Raw genomic sequence first — 15,054 nt, forward strand, 5'->3', positions numbered from 1 at the left:
CAGTGGGGTCAGGGCAGCAGGAGTACCCGTGGGAGCCCAGGGTAGATCCGGGGCTCGGCTGATGGCTGAGTCACCCTATCACCTTCCCCCATGGAGACCACTTCCCCACCCCGCTCGAGCCCCCACAAGGTGCGGAGGGGCACAAACTGAAAGGTACCTTATACACACACGTACACGACCACCAATGGCCAGACTGTCCCTGTTGTACAATGCAAGCCAAGAGGGGTGGTCCTGGCCCTGCCGGTCACACCGTGGATGGCTGCGAGCAGCCCCTCTGGCTGGAGCTGTCCGGGCTCAGGACAAAGGTTGACGAGTTGCTCTTTTTGCTGACGCTTGTCTCCCTGGGCCGGCGGCCCTTCAGGCAGCTGGGCGAGCAGCAGAGGAAGCGCTGCGCGAGCTCGTGGATGAGGCGGCCCGTGAAGAGCATGTAGATCCAGGGGTTGCAGCAGCTGTTGAGGCTGGCCAGCAGCATGGCAATGGTGAAAGCCGAGGCTGCAGGGTGGGGAGGGCGGGGAGAAAGGAGAACAGGGCATCACTGCTGGGGCATGAAGCATCACCTCCTGAGAACAGAGGCCACAGGCCAGTCACAAGACGGAGAACTAAAGAGACCAAGTCTGCCTGCCTTCCATATCCATGCTCTGGGCGTGCACTCAGCCTACCCCCCACGCCTCCCCCAGCTTAGCCCAGCCCTGGAACATTCCCTGTCCTTTCTCCCAAGCAAAGGTTACCCACCACGGGCTTCCATCGGCACGGCCGCCTGCCCGTCCATTCATCACTCACCCCGCGAGTATCGACTGCCTCCCACTCAGAGTATCCAAGAGCTCAGAGGCAGAAGCTGCCGGACCTAGTTTGTATTCTAGCTCCGCCAGCAACAAATACTTTAACTCCCCAAGAAACTGCTGTTGCCTAACCTTTAAACGGGGATAACAAGAGTCCCCAGATCTCCCGGGAACACTGCGAGGGTGAAAGAGCACGTGCTACCTGAAGGACGCTTAGGAGGTTCCCAGGCAGAGAAGGGAGGAAGGGCGCTTCGGGCAGAAGGAACGGCACGGGCAAAGGCGCAGTGACAAGAAAGCGTGTGCTGCCTTCACAGCTGAGGACACTGAAAGCGTTTCTGTGAAGATACGCCTAAGAGCACTGCTTCAGCCGACAAATAAGGCTTGTGCAGGAGAAGGGGACACTAAAGTTATGGGAGGCGCTGTGCAGAAGCTATTACACTGAGGACTTACTGAATTTCAGGTAAAATTAATGATCAGAAATCAACTTCAAGACATTGCTTGTCACAAATTTAAGCTTCAGGGATAGGAAGAAAAATTCCTAATTCTAAGTACCTCCAAGTAGGGGGTGGGGGGGGAGCCTGGGTTTCCTTCAATGGCCTTAATCTGACAAATGTACACACTCCCAGTGGCAGAGGAGGACACAGGCACCCCCCCAGAAACCCACACGGAAAATGGTGTTCCCAAGAATGCTGTTCACGGCCACACCCTTACGAGTAACGGTAACTGCAAGAAGGCTTGGAAAATCCACTAGTCCGATATTTTCTGCAACAAGTTTTCAAGGAAGAACTCCAGAATTCAAGAGCTCAATCCAGGAAAGAATTTCTCACAGGCCAACTGGAGTTGCAAGATCTAGATGCCACCGTGGACGCAGACAGAGCACAGAGATGTCTGTCAGCCACGTCTCCAAGCACCAAAGGGGGAGGGTGATTGTTTAAGAGGAATTCAGTGGTTCTCAAAGTGGGGTCCCCAGCTCACCCGGGAACTTGACAGAAGTGTAAATTCTCAGGCCCCACCCTAGACCTAGTGGATCAGACTCCTGGGGGTGAGGCTCAATGATCTGCTCTAAACAGTCCTCCAGGGGATTCTGACGCACACCCAAGTTTGAGAACATCGTCTGCTCCAATTACCTGGTGCACCTGCTGGAACAAAAGAAAGCTACAACATGCAAAGTCCACAAGTCCTGCAAACGAAAATGTTTAGAAAGCAAAGGATTAGAAAGTAAATCTAATCCTTAGACTAAAATAGTAAAGATAAGTGAAGGGTGGGGTGGGGGGAAGCCAGTACTGTTGAATTCTATGAAAGAGAATGGAAAAAAATATTTGATTTCCATGTGCAAAAAAGGATAAATTTAAGTTTAGAAACCTGGTGAAATATCACAAAGTCTAAAAATATCTCAAAGTTATAATTAAACATATAAAATGAAAGAGACAAAATAAACACATAAAAGTCAAAATTTAAAAAGGCATCGAGGGACTTCCCTTGTGGTCCAGTGGTTAAGACTCCGTGCTTCCAGTGCAGGGGGCGCGGATTCGAGCCCCGGTCGGGGGATAAGATCCCACATGCCTCACGGCGCGGTAAAAAGATTAAAAAAAAATTTTTTTTAAAGGCATTGAGAAGTAAAGTGCCAGACACAAGGGAAGAACACAGGCGTACAGAGCTGTGAAATGGGTAGAAGGACGTGCCGGGGATGCAGTTCTCACTTGAACAGAAAGGCAGCATGTTTTACCTCGCTGAACAGTTACAAGGCATTATCGTAGCTATTCATGAAAGTTACTCGTCTCACTCTTGACATTTGGATCTTTTAACTTATTTATCCTATTTTTTATAAACAACCTACAGAAACAGTAACCACAAAAAAGTAAACAGTTAATGAATTCCTGAGCAGCCCCGCCCGAGTTTTTCCACCTCCAAGTGGCCAGCCTGGATGGGAGGAGTTGGGACCACGGCCAGCACCTCTATCCCCACCTGGTGGCCACAGACACGAATGACCGGCCTGGCCTGGCTCTCGGGGAAGTATGACCCTCTAAGCTGAACCTGCTTGTATCAAGTTGCCAAATGCTAAGGGCACATTTGGACTTTTAAAAAGTGTGGCAATATCCTAACCAACCAAAGACATGGGTTCCCAGCAGTGGAATTTCAAGCTATTTGGGAATAAAACACAGGCTATGGAGGACATTTCAAAGGAAGGATGCTGCAGAAATAAAGGTACAAAGGTGAGACTGTCCAACAGCATTCAGGGGCTGCCAGAGTTGGGGGCGGGGGTGGGTTCACAGGAGAGGAAACTGGAAAGAGCAAGGCTGAGGAGGAGGACCTTGAATCCAGGCTGAGCATGAACTTAAATCTACAGGCACTGGGGAGCCATTGACGGTTTCTGAGCACAAGGACTAACTGCACCTCATCTACTTTCTGCACTTACTTTATCTTGTTTAGGCTATAACATCGCCCTTTGCAGTGGCTAGAAAGGCTTCCTGGAATTGAAGAAGGAGAGGAACAGAACAAAGGATGGAAAGCGTCGTCCTTGGCATTTCATGATGCTGCTTCCAAGGGGGCATATGACAATGCAGCAATGTCAACCATGGGAATCACGGCTCAAGCTTGCACAGAACGGAACAGTTTTCAAAGTGGTCTCATCTCCATTTTATACATGAGGAAAGTGAAGCTCGGAGAAGGAAACTGCCTTCCCCAGGGACACACAAGTCACCCTGTGTTCCCACCTGAAAGTAATGAAGTTGGATGTCTTTTAAAGCTAGGTCAGCATTCCTACTAGTCAGCTTGGTTCCAGTGAGCAAATCCCCTCACTCCCAAAGCAGCGACATGGGCTGACTGGGCAATTGCCCTCATCACATGATTTCAAGGACAGAGTCAGAGAGCAACTTTCTTTTCCTAAAACAGATGTAGGCGCCCTCGGAGGCTAAGCACTGCCCACTCCCCAGTAATGGTCTTTTATATTATTTTTTTTTAAAATAAATTTATTTTATTCATTTATTTTTGGCTGCGTTGGGTCTTTGTTGCTGCGCGCGGGCTTTCTCTAGTCATGGCGAGCGGGGGCTACTCTTCGTTGCAGTGCTTGGGGCTTCTCATTGCGGTGGCTTCTCGTTGCGGAGTACGGGCTCTAGGCGCGCGGGCTTCAGTAGTTGTGGGTTGCGGGCTCTAGAGCATAGGCTCAGTACTTGTGGCGCACGGGCTTAGTTGTTTCGTGGCATGTGGGATCTTCCCAGACCAGGGATCGAGCCTGTGTCCCCTGCATTGGCAGGCGGATTCTTAACCGCTGTGCCACCAGGGAAGTCCCCTAATGGTCTTTTAAAATCCGGGAGGGGAAACCCATTGCCTCCTATCAGATCACCATCCTTCCTGGCAGAAACGTCTCCTGGTCTGGACGAGGGGCCAGCAAACAGCCCACGGGCCAAACCCCACCTGCTGCTTGTTTTTGTAAATGAAGCTTTACTGAAACACAGCCACATCCATTCATTCATGTATTGTCAATGCCAGCTTTCGCACTACAAGGGCAAAGCTGAGTAGTTGTTACAGAGACCTTATATCCTGCTAGCCTCAAATATTTACTGTTTGGCCTTTTACAGAAAAAGTTAGCCAATCCTTGATCTAAATGCCTGTAGGAGAAGATGTTAAAAAGCAGAAGGAAAGGGTTCAAAAAGGGGAGGGGCAGACCCACAGGGTAAGCTGAACTCACTTCTCCCCACACCACCAGAAGCAGAAGTGGGTGATGCCTTTACTTTTAAGTACCCAGACCTCCCACAAACCCTGGCTCGGCCACCTTGCACCTGGGGCCAGAAGGTAACACCCTGTCCCAGGCAGCCCACGTCCAGTGCCTGCTGCACACCAGGGCACCAAGGTCCGCCCCGTGCCTGTGTGCCAGCTGCTCTGAAGAGCTACCAAGCTCCCGGCAACAATGGCCCCAGCCACATTTTCCATAAAGCAGAGCGACGGTGACATCAGTGTGGATAGCAGGCGGCCCTGGAAACCAGAATCGACAGACTCATCCAAGAGAGGTGTGGTCAGCAGCCAGCACCTCCTGCGGGGGTCTGGCCACTGGGGAGCCCCTCACAGAGGATCCAGACGCAAACCCGTGGGGTGTGAACCCCCCTCCCACCCACTCATTTCTCTGAGCCACATCTACTGTCTGAGTTTTAATATCCTCATCTGTGAAATGGAGGTGACGCCCTCAAGGATGTGGAGAAAATTGAAAAAAAAAAAAAAAAGTGTGAAAGAGCTTTGTAAACGGCAAAGTGTTTGTTCAAGTTATCGTATTATTACTTACAGATACGAAATATGATCAACTGTGTATAACTTTTTATCGCCCAAGGTTGGGGACTCCTAATCTAACGTTGATTCAAGAAACTGTCCTTTACCCTCTTCTCCCCGACTTCAAAATTTAAAAAAATGAAACAAAACAAAATGAAAACCCGGAGCCCTGGGATTGGATTACATGACCCCAAAGGAACTCTAGATAGTCCGTTTTGGAAAAACCCAAAAGGGACGGGGGCTGCAACCATGTGCAAGAGCGGGATTTCAGGGTCTCCACCAGGAGAGCTGGTTCTCACCCGTCTCTTCCACTCCATTCGGTAAAAGGAACACTTGTCCCCCAGGACTGAGCCCTGAGGGCCTGCTAAAAGCTCTCTCTGGTCCTGGCAGAGAAGGAAGGTCGAGTGGGAGGCGCCGGGCCAGGGATCGGCCCTCACACCTGCCTGGCCTGAGCTTAGGGCATGGGGCAGGGGGTAGGGGGGTGGAAATGAGGAGATCGGTGTTCCACTCAGTGCCAGCCACCGAGTTGGCCCTGGGGACATGCCCTCAGGGGATTTACAAACTCAGGTGGGAAAGAGAGAAGCACAGACAGGCCCTCCAGTCAACAGGGAGCTGCAGAACTCGGGGAGGGGCGGGGGGCCCACGGCTGGGGACTAGGGGTGATCTTCAAGTGGGGGCTCCTACGTGCCAAGCAGAGGACTGAGCGGGAATGGCCACGCGCCAACGGCAAACGTCCCCTGCTGGGCATTTTACCCCTGGGACAAAGACACCATGCTGAACTTCCACCTGGCGCCCTCACTCACGGAGGAGGTGGACAGCCGAGGGCCATGCAAGGACAGGGTGCCCCCAGCAGTCACCCACCCACCAACCCGGCTTTACTCAAGCCCCAAGAAGAAGTCCCCTGTTCGGATTTCCCGGCACTGCCCCCGCCCGTCACCATCGCGTCACCCTGGGCTCAAATTAGCCCAGAACAGCTGATGGGGCACCTGGCCACGGCCTCTCCGGCTGCGCCATTCCTGAGGCAACGAACACGTGTCACATACAATTCAAAGACCGGTGGCTCAGCTGACACCTCTCATCTGAATCCGGTCAAGCTCATCCACCTTCCTAAGAGGCTCTCACTCCACAAACCAATCACTTGGTTCAAGGTCTCCTCCCCGCCGCCCAGATCCTGAAGCAGGTCTCCCTCACAAGGAATCTAAATCCCTTATTCCTTTAGGAGCTACGTGAGAATTTGGGAGTTGTGGTGTACAGAAGGCTTTTTTTTTTAATGTTTTTTGAATGTGCACTTACATAAGGATTGAATACTAACATGTATTCCATGGCACCTTCTTTGAAAAGACCACCATTTTACCACACTGGAATTGCAGAAGTCACAGATGTGTGATCTCACCATGTGTAAGGTCAGGAAGAAGAGCTAAATTCGTGGGCTACAGAGCTTTAAATGGTCTTCTGTGATGTCACTGCTCTGGGGAGATGTGGGGCCCACCGGGCAAGACCTGAGGAATAACCACATCCTAGAAGCAGAAGAGCTGGGGCTTCCTGTGAACAACCAGCCCTTCTCTACCCTTCAGAGAATGACAGGGCCCTGCCGCCAACTTGGGCCACACGTGTAAAGGCAAGCCACATGTTTTGGTCACAGAGATGATACATTAAAGCCTCATTACTCAATGTGCAGTCAACAGGCCAGCTGCAGGGGCCCTGCACAGGCATCACCTGGGAAATTGTTAAAAATACAGACTCATGGGCCTCACCCAGACCTACTGAATCAGAATCTGCGCTTTAACAAGTTCCCCCACGTGATCTGTGTGCACACTGAAGCATGACAAGTATTCCTCCAATACAGGGAAAGAAAATAAAGTAACTGTTCAATGATCTCATCAGGGAATGTGCATCTGCTTCTCTGCACAGCCAGCTCCTACTCACCCTTCAAAACCTTTTGCAAATGTTGCTTCCTCTCTGAAATCCTCCTGATTTTTTCCCAGGGAGACTGAATCAATAAATGCCTCCTGGGGGCACTCACAGTACTTGATAAACGAATACCTCTCTCACAGCATCATCCCTTCATACTGTCATTATTCATGTTAATAATCTGTGGTTGGGGACTGTGTCTCATTTGTGGCTCTGTCCTTGGCTGCTAGCAGAAACTGGAAAATGGGAAATGTTCAATAAGGGACTAAGTTGAAGTGAGCATGAAATTAGCAGACAGGAAGTCCTGATAAATCAGCCACCGACACTAGTATGTTGGAAAAGCAAAAAGACAATTTCCCTGCCTGACCATGGGAGATGGGCCCCTAACAAGATGACTGGACTCAAATGCAATTCCCTCTGGGAAATTAAGTTCACAGTCAGATATCAAGGTCAGGCAGAGAGAAAGAGAAAGAAAGAGAAATGAGTAGGAGTGACCATTAGAGTGTGAGGCATGGGCCGTGGAGGGCAGAGGCCCGTGGTACTGCAGCATCTGGCAAAGGGTGGGAGGTGCCAGCTCCCAGTAGAGTAAGGAGGAAGGTGCTGGCAGAGGGTGCCCCTCAGTGGCCAGGAATCAGGATCACCGGAACCAGGAATCAGGGGCTGGGACACGAAAGACCGCCTGGTCACACCTCCTTCCCGCCCGTCCCTCATGCAAGGGTCCCCTTGGGTTTCCAAACCCAGAGCTAGAACCTCCCCACCTTGCCTCCTACTGTCTCCTCCAGGCAAGACCTTAACTTCTCTTGACCTCTTAACAATGCCCTTGTTCCCAGCATCCCCGGGCTTGCCATCACTCAACAAAGGCTGCAGCCCCTCAGTGAAACTGCTCCTGAGCTCACGACAGCCTGCATTCCCTCAGCTGCACGCACTGACCCCAGGACGCTGAAACATCTTGAAATTTCTCTGTTTTTAAAGCATTGATTGAGCACTTCCTACATGCCAGGCCCTGTGCCACCAGCACACTCCACCCGGCCCACAACCTAAACCCTATTCTTAACCCCAGCAAACAGCCCCAGACAGTTCCAGTCAGCCACCCAGGGGGACGGCTGCTGCTCCATCTGGCCACACCCGGGGACAGAACCATCCCGGCAGAAGCTGGGGGCGTCCCTCCCAGAGACCAACCTTGGCCTCACTGTCCCACATCTATGCGTGTGCCAGCTGCTGGCCACAGGAGGGCAGGGGAGGGACTGGGGAGGGGTCCTTGCCAACCCTCCTCATAGGAGGACAAATTGAGGCAGAGGTTGTGTGGACAGGACCCTTGGGAGGCGCTGAATCACTGCTTATAGAATGAACGCACTGGAGGAGGAAGGGGACCCTCAGGTGGGGGCAACAGGGAAAGCTTCACGAGAGTCAGAACTGGATGAAGCTGCCTTGCCCAATTGTTCAGGTTGCGCAATGCACAGCTCCTAGGAATACCATTCTCACAGACCATTCTCATTCTCAGGTTCCTTAAATGGAACCCCCTGGAGTTATGCACAAAGCAGCCCACACAGTGGACTTGGGCTCTGCTCTCTGCCCTATCGTCAGGTCGCCTGACCAGCAGGCCGCTCCAAGGTATGTGGTCCACCCACACCTCGGGCATAGTGTCCTTGGAAAGGCAGGGTGGGCGGGCAGCCACACTGGAGGGGCCACAGTTCCACAAAAACCGGGAGGTGCTGGCAAGCTCGTTTCACAGACGGGGGAAACACTTAAAACTAGGCCTCCTGTGCATTTCAACCTTCCTCCTGGTACCTTCCCGGGCAGAAGCTTGATTGCTCCCAGTGCTGGGGTGCTCACTTCTTCACCAAGTAGCCAACCCTACGGCCAGAGCGCTGCCTAGAGAGCTTTCATTTCTCTTGAGTCCAGCTCTGTACACCCACCCCAGTCCCGTAACGCGCACCTTCCTCTTCCCATACCCTACACATTTGTTCAACAAGCACCGCTTGAGCTCGGACAGGTGGCCCGCCTTGTGCTGGGTACTGGGCACACACCAGTGAACAGGACAGGTGGTGCCCCCGCTGTGACAAGGCTCACAGTCCAGCTCTCTGGCTTTCACGAGCTTCTCCACATACTAAACCTCCCCGGACACACCGCCTACCGTCCAGCAGACTCTGCTACCACGCCAGGCCCCTCCACCCAGGCTCTCAAGAGAAAAACGTCTAGTTCCTCCAGCTCAAATCCCTGCCGAGATTCTCAAAGTCAATCCCACGAAGGCAAACAAAACATTTAACAACTAGAATGGGGGGAGGAGAGAAGAGTGACATTGACCACGTGGCCCCCCCAGGTGCCACGGGTCACACCATGTCACCCTCGTATCAGCCCCACGAATAGACTTGCTATCCTCATTGTAAGAGAGGAGGAAGAAGCTGAAGCTCAGAGAAGGGAGACCACCTGCTCGAGGACACACAGGAGAAAGTGGGAGGGCGGGCTCCAAACACAGGCCAGTCACGTGGCTCCAACACCTGCTCTTTCCCTGCACGGGGACCTGGGAACCTACAGCGCCCACCCGCGGTCTCCACCAAATGGATCCATCATCCATCTTCATCTCCTCCCTGAGAACCACTCCGGGGTCAGACTCCTTGGGACCAGCAGCAAAGCAAGTTCCACCGAGTTCAAGGGAAAAGGCCAGTGCCAAATCTTTGGCTGTGCAATTCGATCCTGAAAGTTCCATCCGGGGCTTGTCCAAACCTGCCAGCCCTGGTCCCTTGTCCAAACCTGTCTGGTCCCAGCCCTCCTTCTGCAGCGTCACCAGTCACACCAAAGCAGGGCCCTACCAGCATGTGGCTGCTCTGAAACGGGGTGTGGGGAGGGGGGCTCATTACATTACCACAACCCTCCCCTTGCTTTTTTCTTCTCTCCCTACTTTTCTCTCTGAACAATGCAAATACTGAAATTGAGAGTTCTCCTCTTTGCTTTGGCTCTTATGAAAGGAAGCCCCACGTGCAGCTCACCCCCTGCCCCGGACGGAGACTTCATAATTGCTATTATTGTATTACCATTTCTCTAACCTTTTCCCCCGTTCTTCCCAGCTTCCTCACGTCCATTTTATCTTGCTGTGGCACCCGAATCTTTGGGCCCCCCTCAAATTATTTTTGGAACAAGGTGAGCTCTAAACCCACAAAGTCAGAACTTGGTGTGACTGAAGGTGTTCAAGGGGAGAGATGGGAAAAGCGCGCTGGATTTCGAGGGAATTGCGGGGGAGGGAACCCTAAGGAAGGAGGGACCTGGAGTCCTGTGGTGGCCACGAGGCCAGCTGCCAAGACACGTGTGACTTCTCCAGCCGCCCTGTTGGCCCCGACCCATGGTCAGGGGTTAAGGAGCTGCTCGCTGGCCCAGAGGCTTTCGTGATGAAGCTGACAGCAGGAACGAGGCCCCACTCCTGCGTCCCTGAGGCTGCCTGCCCCCGGGCTGCTGGGAAGAATGTCTCGCTGTTCACAAGGGCTCCCTGGATTTCCACTCGCCAGGAGATGAGCAGAGCCAGGGGCCCTGATCTAGAGAGTTTGTGTTCTGGTAAATTCCCTTCCTCCTGGACAGGAAAGTGAGGGCTGTGCATCAATTCCACTTTGCTGATCAAAAGCTCAAGTAGCTCGAATGTCCCTGTCTTGTTCCTTCCTTACTACTTGCCCAGAGCCTCGAGACTGAGTCACGTCTCTGAAGTGACTGTAAACGCAATTGTTCTGATCCCAGCCTGCTACTCGTAATTATCCAGGTTAAGGCCAAGTGGGCACAAGGCGTGCTTCTGGCTCAGCCCACATCCCCGGACCCTGCAGCCCTGAGGCCGAGGCGCGACTTGACCAGGCCAGCGGCAGGTGCCCAAGTCCTCTGTGGTCGGTGAGCCGGGAGCCCGCTCCTGACAGCACTCAGGGAGGGAGTGCTGGCAGCAGCGGCATCAGGACTCTCCTGTCGTCTGCGTTTGTGCTCTCCTCAGAGCAGCCAAGGCAGAATGCCAAGGGGGACCCGGAAGACCTGGTTGTTTCACGTGCCACCACCCTTTCCCCTGAACCAGGAAAGGAGCAAAGAGAAACAGGACCTGAGGCTCCTGGAGCCCGAGTAGAAGCCCGTCTCCGCTGCACGTCTCCCCTCCCACCCCCAACCACCCCCCCTGAAATCCTCAGGTGGCCACATGTACCCAAAATGCCTCTGGCCCCACTTTAGCTGGGAACTCCCTCTCGCTCTCTCTTCCTGTATCTTGTTTTTAAGACAGGAAAATGAATTGTTCGATAAGCTTTTCAAGTGCAGAAAAGATCTAAGCTTTACTGAGTGACCATGATCTGCGTTGACCACATACTCATTCTCTAGGGAGGAAAGTGAGGAGGCGCCCAGGTGCAGTCATGGCCGAAGGCAGGGGGGAGGGAGGAGAAAAGTCACCAGGGAGAAAATGAACAGGAGAGGCGAGGGGATGGCAGAGAGAGAAGCAGACCAGCTGCAGAATGGATGAGCGCAAGGAGAGGGAAGAAGACCCTTCAGTGAGTAAAGGTTGGAGGGAGGCCTAGATGCCAAGTCTCCCCAATAGCCGCTCTAAGGGTCTCACTTCCTTAAGGGCTGGTGTCTGAGCTCCTCAAGACCTGGGTCAAGTAGCTCTTCAGATCCCACCCAGGAAACAGGTATGGCCTGATGCCTTGTCTAGAAACACCCACTACTGGCTTTTGCCCAACCCAACTCCCTAGTCATGTGCCCTTCAAAAGAAGCCTGGTGCTGCAGGGATGAGGTGGGGGCAGGAAACCCCAGCTCTAGTCTGCCTCCCACTTGCTGTGTGATCTGGAGCCAGTGCCTCCCCTCTTTGGACCGCCGAACCCCTTCTGCAAGGTGTCCCCGGGGCAGCGCCATGAAGCCAGGCTGGCTTTGCTGAGTCTTCACAGCAATCCTCACCTGCAAACCACCCAGCCGGGCACACCCCAGCTGCTCAATAAATGCTGAATGGTAACTGCTCTGGCCGCTAAGGCAAACGCCAACTGGGACGGCTGGGGCAAGCAAGGAGTCTGTGGTTTGGGGAAGAGAGCAAAGCAAAGTTATCCAACTGCATGAAGGAAGATTTCAGCTTCCACGGAAAGGCTGTGTTGGAGACTACTGTTAGCAATAGTGATTCTATCCAGAAACGGGACATTTGCGCTATCTCAAGGGCAGAAGGGGTGAAAGCAAACCCCTCGGGTCTTTCCTTACAAGCATTTGAGCCGCGGGCATCCCAGCGCAGTGTTATGTGCTTACCCTCAAACCAAAAGGTGTAAGTCATTCACCACCACTGATCATCCCTCCTATTCTTTGCTAATGAGCTACCTGAATTGTCCGTGGTGAAGGCTGAAGGCGGGAGCTGCCTGGGGGTCCCAGCCGCAAAGCGACGGCTACAAGTCGGACCCGAGGCGCTCTGCTCCCCCAAGATCCCTCCCCACAAAGCCTTCCATTCTACCTACCTTCTCCTCCCGGTCTCCCGGCCACCCTCAGCCCTGACCTCCCAGTCCTTCAATCTGGAGAGGGCGTTCGCCGCCTCCCGAAATCCCCCGGCCTCCCCGGTCAAATGGGAAAGTCTGCGTCCCCTTTCCCTTCCCTGCCCGTCCCCGCCCCCCACCCCAGGAGAAGCGCCATCTCTGTTCCTGAGCACCGCCAGCCCCGCGCCTGCCCGCCGTCCCCGCGGTACTCACCTCCGCGCGGCACAGCTCGCCGTCTCCACTGGGCGACGGGCTCAGGACTAGCCTCCGCACCCTGACGGCGCCCCGCCCCGCAGCTTCTCAGCACTTGCTGGGGAGGAATCCAATCGCCCACCTCCCGCTGCTCTGATCCAAACCAGACCTCGGGCTCAGGTTGACTTGAACGTAAAGTGGAAGCTCAACGTTAAGTGAACTTTACGTGGCAGGAGCTTGAGCTTGGGCCTGGGTTGGAAACTCGGCTCCCCCGCTCCGCTAAGCAGGTGGAAAAGGCCAGTCACTGGAACCTCAGTTTCCTGGTCCATAATAGTGAACCAAATATGTAGCCCAAAGACTGTGCTAGGGATTTTCCGTGCATTTTCTCATTTCATTCCCCTGCTGCTGGGGAGAGCTAGTACTTTTTTCATTTTTGCTATTTTACAGAAAGGGAAGTCAAGGCTCAGGGAAGTTACGCCCCAAATCACTAGGCCAGCGGATGACGGGGCCATGACTCAAATCCCCCCATGAGGCCCCCAGAACAGAACGGCCCCTGGACGTTCAGATGCAGCAGGACCACGGCCCCGCCCCGCCGCGCGCCCTCCTCCCGCTTTCCCGCCAGCGCTACCTTCCTTGGGCGCCTCGGCGTCCCAGACGCTCCACATCTGCACGAAAAAGAATGGCGTCCAGCACACGACGAAGGCCAGCACGACGATGAAGGTCATTTTGACCGTGCGGATCTTGGCCTTGGAGATGAGCTTGACGCTGCTGACGCGGGCCAAAGCCCCGCGCCCCGCGCAGTCCGCCGCCGCGCCCTCGGGTCCCGCGGCCGCCTCGGCCGCCGCCGCCGCCGTCTTGAGCCGCAAATTCTGCCAGATCTTGAAGGTGATGAGGCCGTAGCAGGCGGCAAGCACGATGACGGGCACGATGTAGACGGCAAGCGTGATCCACGTGATGTAGGCCTTGGGCCCCCAGGGCTGGATGAAGACGGCCCAGCAGTCGAAGACGCCATCGGCCACCTCGCGCAGCGAGAAGATGTGCACCTGCGGCACGCTGGCCACCAGGCAGCCCAGCCATGTGGCGAGCACGGCCAGACGGTCGGTGCGGCGGCGCAGCACGCGCAGCGGCTGGCAGATGGCCAGGCAGCGGTCGAGCGACATGAGCAGCAGGAGGTAGGTGGAGGCGAACATGCCCACCACCTGCAGGTACTTGACGAGGCGGCATAGCAGGTCGGGTCCGTAGAAGCGGAAGGTGATGTCCCACAGCAGCTGCGGCAGCACCTGGAACACCGCCACCACCAGGTCGGCTATACTCAGGTGCTTCATGAAGAAGAAGAGGCGCGAGTGCTTGCGGCGCGTGGTGCGCAGCGCCAGCAGCACGCACGCGTTGCCGCTCAGCGCCAGGAAGAGGATGAGGCACAGCACAGCCACCTCCACCCGCGCCAGGGCCTCGTTGCGCTGTGGCGGCCCAGCGGTGAGGTTGCCCTCGGCCCCCGGGGGCGCCGCGCTCCCGTTGACCGCCTCGGCGCTCCAGTTGGTGGCAAGCGCACCCTCCATGACGGTGGCCGCCGCCGTGCGCCCCAGGCCTTCGAGCCCTTTAAGGCGTGGCGCGCGGGGCGGGGCCCGACGCGCAGCCCGGACGTGCCTGGGGGCTCCTGGGTTCCACTCCCTGAGACTCCGCGGAGCGATCTGACGGATGGGCCTCTGAAACAAACCCCGAGGGCCGTGAGAAAACGCACGCTTCTCTGCCGACGCCTGTGCGGCTCAGCTGTCCCCTTCCCAGGAACCCCAAATCATCTAGGACTAGGGTCACAACCGCCGGCCCTGGGGTTGCTCAGCCGCCGCCCTAGAAATCCCCGTTTCAGGTACCTCCCTCTGAGACACGAAATGAGCGGGAATGCCGGAACCGCAGTTCCTTGAGAAAGTCGCTTCCAATGAAGGAGACGGAGACGGAGGGTTAAAATCAGTTTCCTCCGGAACTGGGACTTCTAAGCCAGCCACCTCCCCTAGGGATTCCCCCAACTAGCTACCCACACCCCAGAACCCACAGCACAGCCACCTCTCCTAGTAAACCCTACTCCAGTTGCTCCCTCCGGAGACCCCCCAAATAGCCACCTGCCTGGGAAACCCAGCTCAGGACCAGCCCCCTTCAACCCCCCCATTTCTAAAATGCCTAGCCAGCCACCCCTGAACTTCCACAACAGTTGCTTCTTTGGAACCCAGTCCAGTGGTCCATCCTGGAGGCACTCCTGGCTCAATACTACCCAGAACGCCCAAACGCTGTTCCCAGTACCGCTCTGGCCTAGACACCTCTCGCGGTTTTCCTCCCCAGCCCAGCATCCTGGAAAGTTCGGGAACTCGACACGTGTCTTGGCCCCCGACAGCCGGGCGAGGCGGCGCCTCCAGGAACCAGAATCGCAAAGCACCCCACCACCTCCACCCGCGTCCCAGGGG

General features: G+C 54.9%; 1 protein-coding gene across 1 annotated transcript; it reads right to left on the minus strand.

Annotated features, from left to right (window-relative positions):
* Window positions 1-14,286, minus strand: OXTR (oxytocin receptor). Its single transcript, XM_029243734.1, has 2 exons — window positions 13,230-14,286; window positions 1-492 (listed from the first exon to the last, which is right to left on the minus strand). Exons 1-2 carry the CDS (start codon window positions 14,155-14,157, stop codon window positions 245-247), a joined length of 1,176 nt encoding a protein of 391 aa, XP_029099567.1. The 5' UTR covers window positions 14,158-14,286; the 3' UTR covers window positions 1-244.
* Between the last annotated feature and the right edge of the window lie 768 nt (window positions 14,287-15,054).

This window comes from Monodon monoceros, unplaced genomic scaffold (genome assembly GCF_005190385.1).
Source record: "Monodon monoceros isolate NGI ecotype Baffin Bay Population unplaced genomic scaffold, NGI_Narwhal_1 Super_Scaffold_3, whole genome shotgun sequence".
In the NCBI taxonomy this organism is placed as follows: Eukaryota; Metazoa; Chordata; class Mammalia; order Artiodactyla; family Monodontidae; genus Monodon; species Monodon monoceros.

Bases quoted from the DNA above. Each gene is read 5' to 3' on its own strand.
- OXTR (XM_029243734.1), bottom strand. From the start codon at position 14,157: ATGGAGGGTGCGCTTGCCACCAACTGGAGCGCCGAGGCGGTCAACGGG. The intron at 493-13,229 runs GTAGCGCTGGCG...CCCACCCTGCAG, and splicing joins CGCCGAGGCGCCCAAGGAAG to CCTCGGCTTTCACCATTGCC.